This window comes from Eublepharis macularius, chromosome 2, assembly GCF_028583425.1.
Source record: "Eublepharis macularius isolate TG4126 chromosome 2, MPM_Emac_v1.0, whole genome shotgun sequence".
Lineage (NCBI taxonomy): Eukaryota > Metazoa > Chordata > Lepidosauria > Squamata > Eublepharidae > Eublepharis > Eublepharis macularius.
The window spans coordinates 20,432,711-20,452,834 of record NC_072791.1 but is presented as its reverse complement, the minus strand read 5'-3'; the positions used below and the strand labels follow the sequence as shown (position 1 = coordinate 20,452,834).

At 45.3% G+C, this 20,124-nt stretch overlaps 1 protein-coding gene across 3 annotated transcripts in view; it reads left to right on the top strand.

Moving 5' to 3' along the window:
• Window positions 1-20,124, top strand: part of ASPG (asparaginase) — a 97,028-nt gene that overhangs the window by 22,479 nt on the left and 54,425 nt on the right. For all 3 annotated transcript variants that reach the window (XM_054970212.1, XM_054970214.1, XM_054970215.1), the window contains exons 7-9: window positions 10,294-10,406; window positions 13,071-13,253; window positions 17,409-17,522. In XM_054970212.1, coding sequence (XP_054826187.1) covers window positions 10,294-10,406; window positions 13,071-13,253; window positions 17,409-17,522 — 410 coding nt within the window. The remainder of the gene's footprint in view (window positions 1-10,293; window positions 10,407-13,070; window positions 13,254-17,408; window positions 17,523-20,124) is intronic.

Below are 20,124 nucleotides of genomic sequence, written 5' to 3'. Positions count from 1 at the left end.
TTTTGAAATATCCCGAGTGGAAATAGCATACTCAACAGGGAGCCCTTCTGTGTAGTGAGAGGAGTTAGCCAGGTTAGTCTGTAGTTGCAAAATAGTAAAGAGTCCGGTAGCACCTTTAAGACTAACCAACTTTGTTGCAGTTCAAGCTTTTGAGAACCGCAGCTCTCTTCGTCAGATGCATCTGACGAAGAGAGCTGGGATTCTCGAAAGCTTGTGCATCTGATGAAGAGAGCTTTGGTTCTCGAAAGCTTATGCTACAATAAAGTTGGTTAGTCTTAAAGGTGCTACTGGACTCTTTACTTATGTGTAGTGGTTAGAGGTCGGGTTAGGATCTGCTTCAGCTCCTTTCATCTGATGCCATCAAATGTATCTGACAAAGGGAGCTTTGACTCTTGAAAGCTTGTACCCTGGAAATCTTGTTGGCCTTGATGGTGCTACTGGACTAGGATCTGGGAAACTCTAGGTTCGAATCCCTACTCTACCATGAATGCTTGTTAGGTCACTTTCTGCCAGTTCTACCCTGTCTGCCAAACCTCCCTCACAGGGATGTTGTGAGGATAAAATGTAGGAGAGGAGAACCATGTGACCCACTTTGGGTTCCCCTGCTGGGGAGAAAGGCAGGGTATAAATGAATTAAGAAATAAATAAACATACAGCAAACCAATAGCTCCTTCTGTCTGCCATAACCGGTCAGATCTAAAAGATGCCCCCAAGTCTAAAAATATCTTCATTTGCCAGTGTAAGCTTTGTAGAAAGGTCCCAGAAAATTGGGGTCACCACATTAAAAGTCCTGCAGCATACTCACTCAGTACTCTCAGCTCCCTGAATACCGCTGTTAATCGTTTGGAAAACATTTTGAATGTGCATCATGCTTTACCGTAATTATATATTTAAAGTATTTTACCCTGTTTTTCTCCCCAGTGGGGAACTCAAAGTGGCTTACAAAACATACTAGTGATGTGTAGTGGTGGCTGGTGTTGGGCTAGGATCTGGTAATCTGTTGTTAGACCACTTCTAGTCCCCATCGGAGACTGTAATCAATACATCCAGGGCTTTTTTTCTGTGGGACTGCAGTGGAACGGAGTTCCGGAACCTCTTGAAAATGGTCACATGGCTGGTGGCCCCACCCACTGAACTCCAGACAGAGGGCAATCTAAACTCCCCTCTGTCTGGAGACCAGGGGGCGGGGCCACCTGCCAAGTCACCATTTTCTCCGAGGGCAACCCACTGAGTTCCACCACCTCTTTTCCCAGAAAAAAAGCCCTGAATACATCACGCTCATTTCTCCTTCAGTGACTTCCATGCATAGGCTGTTCAAGATTCGTCACCTCTGGCCTGTCTCTGTGTTCAAAATGAAAGTTGGCACAAGCTTATGTAATGGGGCTGGTTTGCCTTTTGCCTTGCAGGGTCAGGGCTGGGAAGAAAGCGTCGCTGTTTGTCTGGAGCGTGCATCTCGCTGAAAGTTGCCTTTCTGGTTTGATTTCATAATGTGGAATTTGCTCACCCCTCCTTAGGGAGGCGCCGCTTCTCGGAGCTACTGCACTCCTGTAAATGAATTAGTTCAAACCTGTATGGCAAGCGTGGCTCCAGCCGGTTGCCTCACCAAAGCCTGCTGCTTTCTAGAACACGCTTGGATTAGTAAAGTGGCTCCTCCCTTTCGAGAGGTTGAAGGAGTTTGACTTGCGTTGTGGGGATGTTCTTCATGAGTGCAGTGTGTGCGTGTACTGAACGGGATCTGGAGCCCATGACCTCAGCCACGGCAGATACACTTCCTTCTCCTACTCAGTGGGTTATCTCTCCTCCCGCTCCAATAACAGTGGCGCCTTCCAGCATCACAAGGAACTTCCCTCCAACACAAGAGGAAGGTTCCATGCACCAGAGGATGGTGTTGCCATTAGCAAAATCCAAGGACGCAGTTCTGTATTTTAAAATGAAGAGCGTTTAGATTCTGAGGCCCCTCCGTAAATGACTCTGCGTTTGCAAATTCTCAGATCTATAGCATTAATTATATCTGCTCTAAGGAGGGCATGTTATAATACGGGGGTCTCAGACAGGTGGCTTGGGAGCTTCTGGTGGCTTGTCAGCTGCTGCAGAGTATCTCATGCATCCTGTAGAAGACCCAGAGAAAGATTATAAAAAGATCTGCTCTAGAAAGAAAATATTTTATTTCATAGGATTTTTTCCTGTGCTGGTTAGAGGATAGCGTCATTTCTGGTGCTCTTCCTGGCCCGTATTCTGCTTCCAGGACAGAACAAAACTCAGCAACAGTAGCTTGGAATATTTTTCATTACTCTGAAGTAGCTTTCATTAAAAAAAAAAAAAGATTGATGACTCCCGTTCTAATATGACATCCATTCATTTGGTGATCCTCTGTAAAACACATTCACTTGATTGGTTTTAAAATTTGAAAACCACTCTTGAGTCCTGTTCATGGGGATAAAAACGGGATATAAATATTTGGAATAAATAAATTGATTCTGTAATCAGGTGAGGAATCCCCCCCACACACACACAGGTTGCATGTGCCTTTAACATAGGCCTGACATGCAGAAATTAAAGACTTGAAGCTTTCCCCGGCATTTTATTTTTATTCTAGGATGGGCTTAATTTCTGCCTGGAGCTGGGGAAAAAAGATGGCAGCCATCTAGCCCCCTCCATGTGCTTCCTGGAGCCCCTGCCAATGTGCGTCCCCTTTTGCTCTTTGTAACTACTTCCCACCCGCCCCACCCTTAGGGGGCAATTCCTGCGGGGGGGGGGACAGGCACTCAGAAGTATTGTGGCCTTGATGTGTCCTCTGGCCACTTACTGTAGAAGACGGTTTTAATACAAAAGCTCTGGTTTAGAGCAAACTGCAATATGGTTTTGTTCTGGTTTGAAAGAACAGTTCGCGACTGACTAAGACCCAGAGGAATTTTTGTTGCTACCACCAGATGCTTAAGTGCCAGCCCTCCTTCTCCAGGTGAGAACCTGGAGAAGAAGGGCTGGCATGAAATGAGATCTGGGAGCTTTGTAACAGGCAGTTTCATGAGAAAGGTCTCGGAGACTTCCTAATGCTCCGGGTCAGGAAGATTCAAGACTTTGATGCTGGTTCCCCAGCTTGAACCGCTTCCTGCATTATCCTCTCCTGTCCAGGGGAAGCGGAATGGGAAGTCAATGCCTGATGTGTTGGGTTGGGACTCTTGTTAGCGAATTTCTTCTCTGCGTTTGGAAATGGTAAAGCAGTTTTGTGTATAATTTTGACGAATAAAATGTTAAGAGCTTGCTTTCACTTGAACAGAATCCGTTGTGCACTTATCTTATTTCATTGTGATGAGATTTACGTTCAGATATGCATCATGCAAAGGAGTCTCCTCCATCGGTTAAAAGCTCTTTTACAACCTCTGCCTGTCCAAGTCAGAACAGGTTACTTGGAGTTTGTTGCGTTGTGTTTGGAAAACATTCAGTCAAAAATATTATCGGAGAAACAGTTGGCTTAGATAAGATGTGCGACTCTTTGGAAAACATAATGCTGTTGTGACAGGTATTTTGTTGGTTCCCATCTACTGGATTTTTAATCCTCTCCTTTCCTTCAGGGAACAGAGGGTAGCAGAGATGGTTCTTTCATTTTGCCTCTAAAACTACTCTATAAGGTAGGCTAGGCTGAGAGGAAGTGAATGGCCCAAGGCCAGCTGATGAACTTCACAACTAAGTGAGGATTTGAGCCTACCTCTTCGTGGTCCTAGTCTCATAATTCAAGTCACTACCCACCCTGGCTATCAGAGTTATTGCTCACCTATGCTCTTACTATCCTACTATATAAAAGGCGAGCCATGTTGGCGATGACTCACCTTTTATCCTGGCGCAGGCGCAGTGAGGGGCCTGCGGGTGTGCCTGCGCCAGGCCTCTGAGGGGCTACAGAGGTGGCGAGAAAGCCCTGTGCGGCATCCTGGCACGGTGCAGTGACTCTGCGCGGCATGGTGGCCCCGGCACAGCCCTCCCAAGCCCCCGCAGCTAGAGCCCATTGTATTGTTTCACACAACGGGCTCTGGTGCTAGTATAACATAAATGCAGCGGAGAGCTTTGCATGTTCATCAGTGAAAACATGATTATATCTGTTTATTTGGATTTTTATACCTTGCTTTTCTTCCCAATGGGACACAGAATGCAAGAAAAGCCTTCCTGGATCGGACCAGTGGTCCATCTAGTCCAGCGTCCTGCCTCACACAGTTATTCTGGAGGGCCAACAACAGGGCATAGAAGCTGAGGCTTTCCCCTGATGTCGCCTCAGGTGGAGGCGCCCTTTAGCCACCATGGCTAGTAGCCACTGATGGACATATCCTCCATGAATTGATTTAATCCCCCTTTAAAGCCATCTGTGCTCACACCTTCACCTTACAAAAGCACTGTACAACTTCATTTTCCCTTCCTCGATTTTATCCTCACAACAGCCCTGTGAGGTAGGTAAATCCAAGAGCGAGTGATGGCCCAAGATCATACAATGAGCTTCTGTAGCAGAGTGGGGATTCAAACCCAGGTCTCTCAGATCCTAGTCTGACACTCGACTGCACCATGCTGGCCTCCATCTTGTGCACTTTTAATTGGAAATAAATTGTGCTGAGTTCAATAGGGCTTAATCCTAGAGTAGTTGCATGTAGGGTTGTAGTATTAATGTCCGAAATGAGCCTCAGCAGCTGCAGTATGTGAAATGTCAGTCTCTTCACCAGCAGTGCCTTAGTATGCATGCGTCTGGATTTGTGATGGAGCTGAGAGGCATCTGTCTCCCGTTTAGTTTTAATATTTCTGGAGACTTGGGTGACCGATATTCCAAGAACAGCACCTCTAGTGCATGAATGCACATACTAAGCAGTTTTTAAAAGACATCCCCAGAGCAAAAATAGGGGGCTAGATTGCAGGGATAAAAAAGGGTCTTTTCTTGGTAAAGGACAACAGAAACAGTTACGTTGATTTACAGAATGAAGCTAATTAGAAGAGGCTCCTGTGAAGAGCTATTGTGGATTAAATGGTTGTATCTTCAAGGTAAAACCCTTCCTTCGGAATCAGTATTGCTATGAAATATTCAGTAGAATATATTTTCAGGTACACATTACTCTAGGAACTCTAACACAAGAGAGAATTGATTGCCCTCTTTGAGTGTTTTAATCTTGGCAATCTCTCGGTAATGATTACTGCCCACGTATGTCATCTCAAAGACCACTTTGCAGCCTTCTTCCAAGTCCTGTACACATGCAGCTTACAAAACTAGGTGAGGCATAATCTGAAGACAGGCTTGTCAGTAACTTTGCTGCATTCGTCCTCTTGGGAAGAAAGTCGTTCTGGCACCATTGATACCAGGCTAAGGCTTGGATCGTAAGGTGCTGTTCGGTCAGAGAAACAGCAATCCCTACAACAGAGTGGCATTTCCATTTGTGGAGTAGGGGAGGGTGCTATTTGCCCATAGACACCTTTCTGGTTCACACCCTTTTCCAGCTGTACCATCTGGAGTCCTTTTAAGGAGGAAATGCCGAGGACTGGGATAGCAATCCCAAGAATATTTTCCTGGGAATGGCCCCCATTGAATAACATGGGGCTGACTTCTGAGTAGACCTGCTCAGGCTTGCTGTCGGAACCTTGCTACACGCAAGTGCTTAATGGGCTAGTGGCATCTTCTTATATCCTCCCCCAGTTTAGATGTGCAGGCTGCATCGAATGCATTCCTGGATCTCTGATAGCGATTTTCTGTTTTGATATGATCACTCTGATCACATGGAAGGGCTTTACTCAATCATTGTCGTATGGATTTAGCCTATCACTCTGCGTCTGTGCCAGTAATTCCTAAGTCTACTCTTAATTTTAGGCTTCCAAAACCTCTCCTGTAATTATGCAGATAATGTATCCTTTATATCCCATGATTAATTCTGTCCCCTTAATACATTTCCCTGGTTGTTTTTTGGCAAACAAATTAGAAATAATTATAGAAAAGGGGTGTTACTAAAATGTTTTTGAACAGAGAAGAGTGCATTCCATCCCAAGCCTCCTTATGCTGATTTGAAGACTAGTATTTTATCTGTATGTTTGTTTGTTTTTTGTTGTAGTATGTTTGGGTTTTTTCGCAGACCCAAGGAAAATTAGCATGACATTACTGCAGAAGCTGTGATCACTGGTATTTGATGTACATAATTATTTCTTTTATCTATAGAGGGCTAGATGTGAATTCCAAAGCAGTTTTTAGAAAGTTGGAGTATGTGATGTCACTTCTGGGTGACGCTGTAGGAGTTTAACACAATCTCTATGGTTAAGACCATAAAGAGTAGGGAAAATTCCTAGAGCATCACCGTCAACACCATCCACCGTCCCCCGCATTTTTCTCCAGCTCCTCCAATTATTGAAAGTGAGTGCAGGGGATTGCCCATCGCCTGCAGGCAAATGGCAAGCCTGCCTTGCAGTCACGTTCCAAAGAACAACGAGAGGTAACATCGGGGGTGGGGGGAGTTGCTTTTATCCCCAGCTTGTGGACTTTTTGGAGCCATGTGGGTGGCTGCAGGATACTGGATGAGATATATCTTGGACTCAATCCAGCAGGGCTTCTCTTACGTTCTAATATAGCGCTTCCCAACCTGTGGGTCACGAATGCTTTGAAAGTGGACCCCAGGCTTTTTCCGTTTTCCTGATGAGTATATGCTCTGTCATCGTTTTTGTGTGGGTCACCATGCCAAGTAAATGGGGCTTGTGAGTCATCATAGTAAAAAGTCTAGGAGCCACTTTTCTTTCATATAACTGGGGTTTCAAAGGCTGAGGCAAACTGACCACATGCATACTCGTATGCATGTGAGCTTTTTGTAAGGTCACACCTGTAAAGTGTGAACTGGAGACAGAGGTATTGTGCAGCTACGCTCCCTGAGTCAAGATTGGCTGCATCTCCTTATTGTGTGGACACCGTGGCAAATTGAGGTCTGCTGCCATATCGAGGAGTGACTTCCTCTTTTTCATAATGTAAAGGCACATTTGCATGTTCATCTGCATAGAACCAGTGCTAAAAAGTGTATCTGTAGATTACCTCTGAATGCCTGTTGCTGGGGCGGGGGCAGCAGTGGGGTGGGGGAGGGCCTCTATGTCCTGCTATGGTTTTTCTGGAGCAATCTGGTTGGCCATTATGGGAAACAGGGTTCTGGATTAGGTGGGCCATTGGACGGATCCAACAGGGCTCTTTTTATGTTCAAAGGACAAGACTTAATCCTGAACATAATCTTTCTGGAAGCACATCCAGCTAATTTCAATACAAGTGATTTCTGACCTGTTGCTGCATTCCGAGTGGCCACAGTTATGACAGGTGCTTCCTCATAATGTGCATTTTGTAGGCACGAATGGCGCATGCAGCTCTTTAGATTTTGACCTATAAAGCCCTGAGCGGACTGTGGCCAGCATACCTGTGAGATCACCTCTTCCCATATGTACCCCAGAGAGCACTTAGATCTGCTGACAAACAATTGCTGGTGGTCTTTGGCCCCAGGGAGGCTTGATTGGCCTCAAGCCGAGCCAGGGCCTTTTCAGTCCTGGCTCCAACCTGGTGGAACTCTCTTTCTGTGGACACTCAGGCCTGGCAAGATCTTTTATCTTTTTGGCGGGCCTGTAAGACAGAGTTGTTCCACCAGGCATATGGTTGAGGCCGTTCTGTGCTATCTGATGAGCCTCCCTACCAGTCTCTTATTCAGAGGTGGCTGTGTTATCATCTTGGCCCCCGCATACAAATCAGTCTGACTCGAACGTTGCCCCCTCCCTTCCCCTCCCCTTTCCTTCCCCTCCCCTCCTGTTTACTATAAACAGGGGTTGATTGTTAAGTTTGAGTCCTGCCACCTCGAGGATTGCAGATTGGATATTTTATGGCTATTATGATGGTTTGATTGTGATTTAAAATTATATTTATTCTTGATGTAACCCGCCCTGAGCCCATTTGTGGGGATGGCGGGCTAACAAAATGAATAAAATAAAATAATAATTTACCACTTCAAAGGGCCATGTAAAATTTAATCATTGAAATGACACAAATAAAACTCCTGCTTTTTCCTCAGCCAGACATTTTTGTATGCTCCCACAGCTGTTTAGATGAAACGAATTGCACCATGCACAGGTTGCTGTGTGCCTCTGTCTTTCTGGATGCAGCAGTCCTTCCAGTCCTTCCAGATTATTTACACGCTATTGTCTGCAACGCATGGATAGTGTGAGCTTCCCCAGAATTAATAATGAATGATTTGGCATTTAGTAATGGAACTCAAGAGTGACTATTAGTTAAACCGCTGGCATCTGGTTTGAAACATATAATCACACTTAATTGAATCATTGCCATTTTATTTAATCACTAGTAACTGCATTATAAACTCCAGAGATGATTAGTGGTAAGAGTAACAACATCTGTCTTTTAAAGATGGGTGAAATATGTGTCATATTGATGCTTGGCAAGGTGGCTTTGTTCAGGGTTCCCCCTCCCCCCGTTTCCAAGGCACGTGTTAATAGAGTTGCACTTGCTAGGTCAAAGGAAGTTTGGATTAAAATATCAGAATGTGTTTTTATGCACCAGAGCACCTTTTTACCATCTTAGTGCAAAGCGCCTAAAAACTGCAAACCTGTTGCGGTAGCTGTGACATGTCCAGGTACTGTGGCTTACCACTGCAGATTAACCTGTGAGTACAGCCTGTGTTGAAATTCACTGGCTTATTAAATTCTTATGGGGGCGAGCGCTACTCCCATTGGATTGGATCCAAATCCATATGTGAGCAGGTGGCACTTCTGTTCATGCATTGGGGAAGGCTCTGAGATTTCCAAATTGTAATACAGCCCCCCCCCCTACAATGATCCCGAGAGTCTTCTGACCTTCAGGAGTACCTTTTGGGACAGTGTCGAGGTTACACAAGGCAAGGGCCAAACCAGAGACAACAGCGGCATCTGTGGTTACATCCTACAGTGTTAGAGTTCAGTAGAACCTTGAATGTGTTTGGGCTTTCGAGAGTCAAAACTCCCTTCTTCAGGTATCTGATGTAAGGATCATAGGCTCTTGAAAGCTTTTACACTGTGTTGGGGCCAAGCCAGCCAACTGGCCCCAGATTGCCCCCCTGCAGCCCACAGAGACAGGCCCTGTTGCCACCCTGCAGCCCATACTCATCACCCGGCACGGAAACAGCAACCTGGCAATGGCAGCCCAGGCCCCAGCACCAAGCTCTAAAGATACTGAGAGAAGCCCCGGGCAGTGGGGTGCTCCAAAGTGACATCATTGCTTAGCATTGGACTGGGAACATGTTGGTTCAGCCAAGATATCATGGCAGTCCCAGCTACTGGGGCACACCTGGACGTGGCAACAAGCCCTTTCCCAAACCTCCACTATGTCCAGAGATAGTCCAGTCCCTGCATAGGCAGCAGGTGCAGCACAGGGGCTGAGGATGGGGGCTTGGCCAGCAGCAAGCCATGGGCAAGGGCCAGGCTCCACCACTAGCCAATGAGGCCCCGGGGGGGGGGCAATTGGTATGGCATGGAGGACTGGGGAGGGTGGTGCTACATCTTTTCGCCTAGGCCTCTGGGGGTGGCACTGGGATTCAAGTAATTAGGGACCATCCTCCAGGAATGAGAGAGAGCATTGAGGGTGAAACAGCCCAAGCTCCCCGGTCAATTACACTTCTGAGGTCTAAGGGAAGTCCTCGTTGCAGAGCAGTTGCAATGGTGGAAGGCTGTGAGTCTACTCTGACTGGGGAGGAGCCTCACACCCTGAAAATCTTGTTGGTCCGTAAGGTGCTACTGAACTATAACCTTGCTGCTATATTGCAGACCAATACGATTACCCCCCGTGTCTTGCAACGTATAATTGAGGCCTAAAAAGCCATTACATCTCCCCCCACCCCAGCAAAGGAATGGGATTGAAATAGTGGAAGATTGTTTTTCCCCATGTGTCAGTTTCCTGAGTAAAGTTGGTTTCCTGGGCTACTAAGGAAAAAAGACAGAAATCTATATTGTGCCTGTCTTTTTCCTAGCATAGCTAAAAACAGCCTGTGCAGGGGGGAAGTATCAGGTTTAAAAGGGGAAACAGCTCAAGGGATATATTTAAAAGCTTCCCCCTGTGGTGTGGCCCTAAACTACATCAGGTCCCCTGGTGGATGCTGTTTGTAGTAAAATTACACCATAGAGGTGCCTTCATGGCTGCCCAAAACCATGTGTTGCTTGAACTGAAAGGGTTTGTGCAAAAGCTTCAGGAAAAATGTGATTTTTAAGCTGGCATTGTCAGGAACGCCCATTCAATGAAGGATTTCATGTGTGCTTTTGTTATATTAACAGTTAACTGGGAAACAGTGTGGCGATCGAATACCACCAAGAAGTTTGAGGTCCACACCAACATGAACTGCAATGTTGGCCTCCTGCGGATCTTCCCAGGGATCACCACCGCAGCGGTAAATTCCCCCTGCCTGAGTTGCTGGAGAAGGAAAACTTATGATGACACCAAAGTATCAATTACATAGAACTAGCAGCGACAAAAGACACTGGTATTACCGAGCCACTCCCCGGCTGCCTTTGTGGGATTTATTTTTAGTCAACAATTCTATAATATCTGTGTACAGGATTGAGGGTGAAGTCTAAAGGCGCTCTCGTCTAAACATCGTAATGAAGGCGGGGCGGGGGTGGCACTAGCCGCCCAGATTCTTGCAGCTCCTGTAGGCTAAACTTTGGGATGGGGCAGTGGAATGACTTGGTCCCACTGTGTTGGTAGGGGATAAAACACTGATCCATGAGATCGAAGAAGTGGCAGCTCATGTTGCTTGAGAACACTTGCCTCTATCTTGCTTTCACCCCCTTCTACACCCAGGGATCTAATGAGCCTAACTCTTCTCACTTCCTTACTTCTCATGCCTTTTCCCGAATTCTCGCGAGATTCCTTCGTCTTGCGAAAATTCAGTTCATTCTCTGCATTACTCTGGTAAATTAAAAGGGAAGGTGAGGGGAGTTGCTTCCTCTCAAAAATCTGCTGTCTGATACAATGACAATAGTTTCAGGTTTCAAGAAACAGCTGGTTGAGCTTTAATACAGAAGGAGGCGAGTGTAATATGTAGCTCTGAAACTCTAATGGGGGGAAACAATGGGAGGGGAGGAGAAGGGCAAGCAGTGAGAGATGCTTGTCCCATTTCACATTATGAGGATTTACTAATTTTTAAAAATGCCCACTTCCTACCCTTCCTTCACATTCAGTAAAGTCTTATGCAGGGTTTCTCCTATCTAAGTCTGCTGAAATCAGTGGTGTTAGACTGGGGTAAATCTGCATAAGATTGCATTGATTATCTCCAAAGTTACATAAGAGAGGGTAAAACAATACAGAAACTAGCGCCAGAGGCCAATAGGTAGTAGTAAAGATTAAAGCAGAGTAGACAACCTTTTGTGGCAAGAGTGTGGCAAAAGCCCTGTCCACCTGTGAAGATGTTGGTGTCCTGGTAAACAAAAAGGGACAAGAGTCATACATGGCCAGACTCACTGGGCACAGGCAACCAAGCTGCTGGCAGCTCAGGGCCTCAGACTTGCGTGCTGAGCAAAATGGCCACGTGCACTGTGGGTCGCCTGCTTCTTGGTTCGGTGCCCACTTCCTCATTTCTGCATTCCAAGGACAATGGGGATTTGAAGTGTTTTTTTCTGATCAGAAGGTGAGGAAAGCAAATCCTCTGGCTGCTTGTTCTCCAACCAGTGGCTTAGTCTTCCCCTTGCTGTGGTCTTCTTCCTGGGAAAGAAAGGGTGTAGGTTACCTTAAGGAGAAGAAGAAGAATGTTCCCTCAAGTCACAACCCCAGGACCGTGGGATTTTCAAGGCAAGAGATGAGTAGAGGATGCTATTGCCTTCCTTCAAGTAGCAACTCCCTCGGCAGTCTCCCATCCAAGCTCAGACCGTGGCTGACCCTGCTTAACTTCCAAGCCCTGACGATATACAGCCAAACTACTATTCGGACTAGGTCAAGCCATCCATTTGTTTCCTGAATCTTCCTCCTTTCCTGTGCTGAATTCATTGGCATATACATTTTAGTTATTGAATCTTAATATTTAGTTTTAGGGATGTGGGGAAGGGAGCATGGTTAGAAGACCGACCAGGTATGTTGCTGCTCTGTTCCAAGTAGAGAGAGATCCCAGTTAATAGCCATTTTTTTTTACAGAGTCATCTCTGTCTGTCCTGCAGCTGATTCCTTGGTGCCCCTTTGCTCATTATAATCAAAATATGCGCATGTGTTGCACCTCTCTGGCACATAATACTTTGTCTGCTCTGACCATGCTAATCAGGTTTCCATCCATTAAGGAAAAATAGTTTTTTTGTAAAAAAATCGGAACACACTGTTATTCAGATTCTCTGTAAACTGCATTGTTAGTGTTATTATCCTGTTCGAAGGTATGCTCGTAATTATTCATACTTTCTGAATTGACCCTGAGAATGAATGAAGCCATGCTGCATTCGGTTAGTAAGATTCCACATACTCTTTTAAAATCTTTCAACGCCTGGCTTCTTCGTATGATGGGAAAAAATGCAGGGAAACCAAATTACTGTGACAGGACACACTTTCAAATTGTTATTATTTATCAGTTGCGTTGTACTGTCAGCACGCATGGTGTTTTTTCCCGAGCGCAAGAAAACAGCTCACTGTCCCAAGCAGCTTATTATCTCTGATATGAGAGCCAGTGAGGAAGCTTGCTGGGTGACTTGAACCAGAAACACACTCTTAGCCTGACCTACCTCACAGGATTGTTGTGAGGATAAAATGGAAAAGGAGAGAACGTTTTAAGTTGCTTTGGGTCCCTATTGGGGAGAAAAGTGAGGTATGAATGAAGTAAATAAATAAAACAACAAGGCACAGGAGAGGCGATAAAGCAAAAAAATGGAGGTGAGAATTGGGATGAACGGAGGAATGCATTTCATTCCAATGGCAAGAACTTGTGCTTTGTACAGTCGGGATTGTGTTTGCACACTGGAAATAGGTGAGCAAGATTCAGGTCTAGTTGTACCTTAAAGACCAACTACATTTCCATGGTATGAGCTTTGGTGGATTGTGAAATGTGGGCTTGTTGCCATGTTTTTCTCCTGTGCAGGTGAAGGCATTTCTTCAGAGTCCAGTAGAAGGGGTTGTACTTGAGACCTATGGAAGCGGGAACGCCCCCAATAACCAAGATTTACTAGAGGAGTTAAAGAAAGCAACCGATCGCAACATAGTGATCCTGAATTGCACCCAGTGTCTACGAGGATCTGTGTCTTTAGTCTATGCCACAGGAAAGGTGAGAGAAATGATGGTGCTGTCACTATATATGTAGGGTTGTGTTTGCAGATATGGTCTATCTGATCATCACAGTTTGGGTTGGGAACAAAATGTAAATATTTTGAACTGGGAAGAAAATATTTGTGGATACCATGGACAGCCAAAAAGACAAATAAGTGGGTATTAGATCAAATCAAGCCTGAACTCTCCCTAGAAGCTAAAATGACAAGACTAAGGCTATCATACTTTGGTCACATCATGAGAAGACCAAAGTCAATAATGCTAGGAAAAGTGGAAGGCAGCAGGAAAAGAGGAAGACCTAAAACGAGATGGCTTGACTCAATAAAAGAAGCCACGTCCTCCAGTTTGCAAGATCTGAGCAAGTCTGTTAATGATAGGATGTTTTGGAGGTCTTTCTTTCATAGGGTTGCCATAGGTTGGAGGTGACTTGACAGCACATAACACACACATGAATACATTTTAAATAAATAAATCCATATCCATAGACAGCATTATAAAATTACATAAATACAGAATTTCCATTGAAGTAGTCATGTTGATGGATGGTAGAAAGGTATAATATAGCTTGATCTTGTCAGATCTTGGTAGCTAAGCATGGTTGGGAGACCATTAGGGAAGGCGGGGTTACTCTGCAGAGGAAGGCAATGGAAAACCACCTCTGCTTCTCACTTGCCTTGAAAGCTATTTGCTGGGGTCACCGTAAATCGCTTGTGACTTGAAGGCACTAATGCATACACGCAGTCGTATTGGACTGTGACACAGACAAAGTATCCCGTGACACCTTACTGAGGAACAGTTTTATTGAAACTTAAGTATTTATGTGCTAGAGTCCATTTCATCAGATGCCTCAGGTATAAAAGGAGATAACCAGCATTCTCAAGCCCTTGTGCTGATTCCACAGAGGTGACTCAAAAGGATTTCAGTGTTGTTTGAAATTAAAAGCTTAGTTTCAATAAGTTGATGATGCACCACAAAACCATATACACACACAACCAGTTTTTATTATTATGCATATACAGTATGCTGTGATCTCTTTGATGGCATCAGAGGACTATATAGTATTAATTATGTATGTTTTATATTCAACCAGTTTTGCTTATAAAATTATATATGATGCTGAAGATAGTCCCAGCCAATGAATAACCCTGACTAGACTGATCTCATCAGTGCTTGGAAACTTAAGAAGGCCACGGTTCATATGTGAATGGTAGGGTTGACTAGGGTTGACAAGGAAGACTAGGGTTGCTACACGGAGGAAGGCAAACCCCCTCTGCTCATTTCTTGCACCTTGGGTTGCAATGAGTTAGTTACAACTTGATGGTACAGTTGTTGTTATGTGATGTTATCACAGTCCACCAAATGTTTGGGCTGGAATTTTTTGGTCCTTCACAGACTTGGATTTTATCTGAAAATCTAGGCATCAGTGAGGTATCGCCTTCATATGTGACATGTGGTATGGCTGTTTGCCACTGTCCAGTCGTTATCCTGTTTATGCCCATATAGCCTAAATGTTTAATTAGTCTTTTTGGAATTGCATCTAGTGTTCCTGTTACTACTGGAATAACTATTGTATGTTCCTCCTAGAGACGCTGCACTTCAAATCTTACATCTTGATACTTTGTTACCTTTCCAATCTCTTTTTCTTCCATATGACTGTCACCTGGGAATGCCACATTGATCAATTTGACCTTCTTTCTTTCAGCCCCAGAAAAATTGGGAGTATTATGTTCTAACACTGTTCGGATTTTGAAAACCCCTAAGATCTTAACGTTCTTGTTTTCGACAACTATCTCAGACGTCTGTTCCCACCAATGTTTTGTGGATGTAGCTTGTACTTCTTGCATAAATTCCAACGCAGCGTCGCAGCTACTTTAGTTGTTTGTTATTATTGTCCCATGTAGAAGGAAAAGTAATGGACAGTTGAGCTTTCATAACCTTAATAATATTGGGGCATGGTCGGTCTTTATAATGATAAAGCATATCCAAGATCGATGACTGCTTTATTTTGGAAATCCTTAAGCATGCTTTAGAGGAGTTTATGAGTATAACTGGTATAAAGGCTGCCATATATGAGTATGACCAATAGGCTTCAAGATGACGATGGTGGCTCAGAAACCCTAGCACATGCTCATTTCTCCCAAATGATTGATGGTGAGCTGGGATTTTGATCAGATGTCTCCAGAAGGCTTAAAATGAGTAGCAGAACTGATCAGTCAGTGTCAGCCTAGCCCTGATATGATCAAATGAGTTGGGTGTGGACCAGGTTGAAGTATTAGTGTCTCGTGCTGAGGCTGGAATGTGCATTTTTAATCTTGTGTTTTTCTATTATGTCCCAAAGCCTCTCCTACCAGTTTGCAAGGCCTAAGTTAGGTGCACAATTTTCAGGCCAGATTTATCTTACCGTGAACTATTGTAGGGTGCAAAGCTATATCTTCTCTTTGCCTTTCTCATTTAATTAATAGGCCAACACTTAGTGGTGTGGCTGTCTTTTTAATCACAGGCTCTTTTAATGGCTTGGCTTTTCCTAGAAGTGTGTTGACGCCTAGGTTTTCTCTATGAAATGAAGTGTTGCGTCTGTCACGGTAACAGTTAAAGAAATGAAAGTAAGAAGTATCTGACGCTAATCTTCAGTATGAGTTGAGGTTGTTCCCATTGAAAGTGTGAAAGCAGACTATGGGACCAGTCCTTTTGACAAGCCGTGTACAGTCTGATCTAATATCACATGTGTAATTTGAGGGTTGCTGTTCAAGTGTTTTGCCTTTGAGCTGCAGTGATTTTTTAAAACATTACATAGTCGTGGTAGAGCAAGAAGTTGCATTACGGACTCCTGTAGAGAGGGAAATGGCCAACATGCTAAATGTTGTTCCCCATATTTAGCCTTAGAAAACTGATTTGTTGCTAGTCGTGCCCTCTGCAAGGACTTGTGATTGTTGAGCCTGTGGGCATTTTAGATGTTGCCTGAAGACACAGAGGTGACGGCTTCTAGCCTGTTTGAAAATCACTTCCTCTATCTGTTGAAGAGAACTTTGAGTCACAAAAGCTTATATCTTGAAAAATGTTAATGCTTTCTAAGGTACTACTAAACCTGAATTGTATTCTACTACAAACTAACTTGGCTACCCACTTGAAACTACGCCAAAGTTGTTGAGGAAAGACAGGATTGGCTCTTTGCTTTGGACAAGGGTTCTTTTGAGGAAGAAGGAAGTGGCACCAAGAAATACATTGGTGGGCACTGTGATTCCCATGAGCACCATGTTGGAAATCACTGAGGTTAGAGTTTTGGAGTAAGGTTGGATTTAGAACCCGCCTCGGATTTATTCTCTGGGTAAATGTGGGCCGGTCATACATTTTCATCTCAACCTACCTCACGTGATTGTGAGGATAAAAGAGGGAGTAACATGTATGCTGCTGCCTGACCTCCTTGGAAGAAGGGAAAACTAAAATAAGCAAGATTCAAGTCTAGTAGCACCTTAGAGACCCACAAGGTTTCCAGGGTATAAGCTTTGAAGAGTTAAGCGACCTTTGTCAGATACTGGCCATTTTCACACGTCTTACCAGCCGCTCAAAATCAGTGCAAAACTCCTGGAATTACAGCATCTTCCTGGCACGATTTCCTGTCATGACTCCGGTTTGTGGTGCAAATTGCACCAGGAAGACGCCATCGTTCTGGGAGTTTTGCGTGATTTTGCACGGCCGGTAAGACATGTGAAAATGGCCACTGTATCTGATGGAGCTTCTTTCAAAAGCTTCTACCATAAAAATCTTGTGAGTTTTTAAGGCGCTACTGGACTCCACTCTTGCTCTTCTACTGCAGACCAACATGGCTGCCTATCTGAGTGATACAAGTGTTTGTCACCTCCACACCTTTCAGGCATAGATCTTTCCAGACTTAGACATTTTTTAAGGTTAGCCGCTAAAGAATGTAACATATGAAGAAGTAAGTAGAATAAATTCTCATCCTTCTGTCTGAGGAACGTAGGAATCAAGTCACATTGTAAGAGAAGTCGATAGAACCGTTCTAGCTGATTTAAAAAAAAAAAGATTATGAATTTAAAAAATAAATGAAAACAAATATTATAGTAGCCTACAAAAATGCATGCCACTAATTTAGCTGTGTGCGCCTTTTTCCCTCCCCCGCCGCCGTTGACTGAAGACACTCATGGATGCGGGAGTGATTCCTGGCGCGGATATGACGCCTGAAGCCGCTCTTGCCAAGCTGGCTTATGTCCTAGGCAAACCCCAACTTAGCCTGGCTGAAAAGAGAAAGGTAAACTTTCTTTATCTTTTGCATTGAGGGCTTGTGTGAGTGGTTTGTTGCGCGCGCACACACACAGATTTGGATTTGTGTTTCTCAAACAGCAGGCAGCCCACCCACCCACTTTCATATCCAACTTCTTATGAATCTGAGAGTCCTTTCATAAATAGCTAGAGATATTATATACGGATCTACATTTCAAAGGGAAAAATGTCAAGCATTCCTCTGAGCGTGCCCAAGGTATGGGAGGGCCCAGAGTGTTCATTGGAAGAGCTAGTATGGAAACCACTTTAATACCTGAGTGTGACATTGTCCTAGTGCTGACCATTTTCTCCACTGTAAAACTCAAGATATCATAGTGAGAGTTTTTACGAGGCCTCCTGTCCAAGCACTGACTATACACTGATGGGCGTAACTTCACCAAGACTCACTCTGTTAGGTTGTCTGGAAGCACATCCCAGACTCAGTGCCCCCAGCCCCATGGGACCTCCAGTTGCCTACTGAAATGCCCACAATGGTCCCAGATCATCTTGAGCCACCTGCAGTGAGCTGCCCAGATGCAGGCAACCAGCTGCCACTCAAGACAGAACTGGCTGTCACCCGCAGCTTCAAGCAGCACATCTGGCAGGGGCAGCAGAGAAGGCCATACTGATGCTGACACCAAAGAAAACATGAGAGTCGGCTGCTCTTGCACTCCAGCCTGGCCCATCTCCAGGTCAAGCAGCAGGAGCTGGGGGAGAGACCTGACCTCCTCTGGGTCTTCGTCTAAGGGACTGGACGAGGGAAGAGGAGGCTGGCAAGGTTGGGAATGGGTTTTCCCCAGGGGCATTCTCCAGACCTTTGGATTGGGCCAAGCATTGGGGGCAGGGTAAAGGGAATGGGACTGGAATTAGATAGGCGGGAGGGGTAAAAGGGGGCTCTGGGAGCCAGGCTGGGGAAGAGAATGAGGTGCTGAGGCAAGAGAGAGAATGAGAGCCACAGCCCTCCAGAAAGTGGTATGGGCAGGCAATGGGTGATGCAACCCAGCCCCACACTTCTACATCTGAGACCTAGGGGAGCTGTTGGACAAGAGGGACCAGGATGGTGGATAGCCATGAGATGAGCCCTGAACATCCACAACAGCGTCTTCCAGCCATACCCTGAAACTGTATCTTCCACTAGTTTAGCTACTCCTATTAATTTAGGATTGCCGCATTCAGGTTCTATTTGCTCCACAGATGCACACGCACGGTAATTGCTGTATTATCTGCCAGTTGTTTTACATCTTCCTTCTGTTAACTAGTGCAAAAAAAGTTGGGCAAGGATTACAGCAAACGTTTCTTAATGTTTTTAAGACAAAACCAGAGCTTATTGTCAGAGTGAGGCCCAGTGCCCTGTCATCTCTGATTTTGTTCCCGCAGCAGTATATGGCTCTGCATAATAATCAACCAAAGTTACTTGTGTCATGTCTGAGCCCCATCTATGACAATGCTAATACTGAACCAATGTTTCATACTGCAACTTGATGTCATATTGCCAATGCCATAACTGTTTCTTTCACAGGCTGCTTACAGGTGCTTATCTAACGGATTGTAGAAACTTTCAGTGTTCATGACCTTGTGTACTACTCACTCCTGTGAATTGCTATGTCTTGCTTTCTCTGTGACTCAACTTGATAGTACAGCTATGCGAGATGTTCTCAGGCAAATTCGTGCCAAAAATCCTGTTTACTGTTGGGAGGGGAGAAGGAGCAAATATGTGTGTTAAGAGGAAGGTTTTTCCCAAGAATGACTATTCCTGTCAATCTTGCTTGTACTGCTTAGATGCTTACCTTGCTTCTGGGTAATCCTATGGACATATATATGGAAATGACTTGATTCTGAATAAAACCATTTAACCAAGAGCCTGGACTTCTTGTTGCAATGGTACAGGGGTCTGTCTGCCATATCCTGTCATCCATAGCCTGACAACTTGTGGCTCACTGAGGTCAGAGTCCAGGGCAACTGCCACTTTTCCAGCCTTGGGGTGAGGGTTGGGCCGCAGAAATGTGAGGGGCTCCAGCGTCACCCATTTCTCCCTTTCCTCTTGGAACTTGGCTTTCTCACCTGCAATGTGGGAGCTGACTTGCCCTTCCTCCTTGTCATTGCCCAGCCCAACAACTTGAAGGCTCTGCAGGTGTGGGCTCCCCCTGCGCTCCATCCACCACCCTTCGCCGTTGACCATCCTCCCTAGAAAGGGAGAGCCAGGGGGCAATTGGGCTGCTCCCCTGCTTCCCGGGGGGCTCGGCTCCACCCCCACAAGACCTCTCTGCTCTTGGGGCTGTGACCATTCCTTCACGCTATCTCTTGTGTTCCCTGGGGTCCCACCTCCTCCTAGCGCGTCTCCTCCAACTGAGGGCGCAACTGAGGCCTCCCTAGATACCATACTCCTTTTGCCTTCCCATAGTGGCTGCGATGGCAGCGAGGCTTATGTGCCCGACTCCACCAAGTGTGTCTCCTGCAGTCTTGAGGAGGGTCCACCGAGGCCTCCCTGAATGCCACCTGTGATGGCACAATCCCCATGTCCCATTCTCCTCCCTGCCATCAGAGGACTGTCTTGGAGGGGGGGGGGCAAGCCTTGAGCAGAGGCGGCAGCT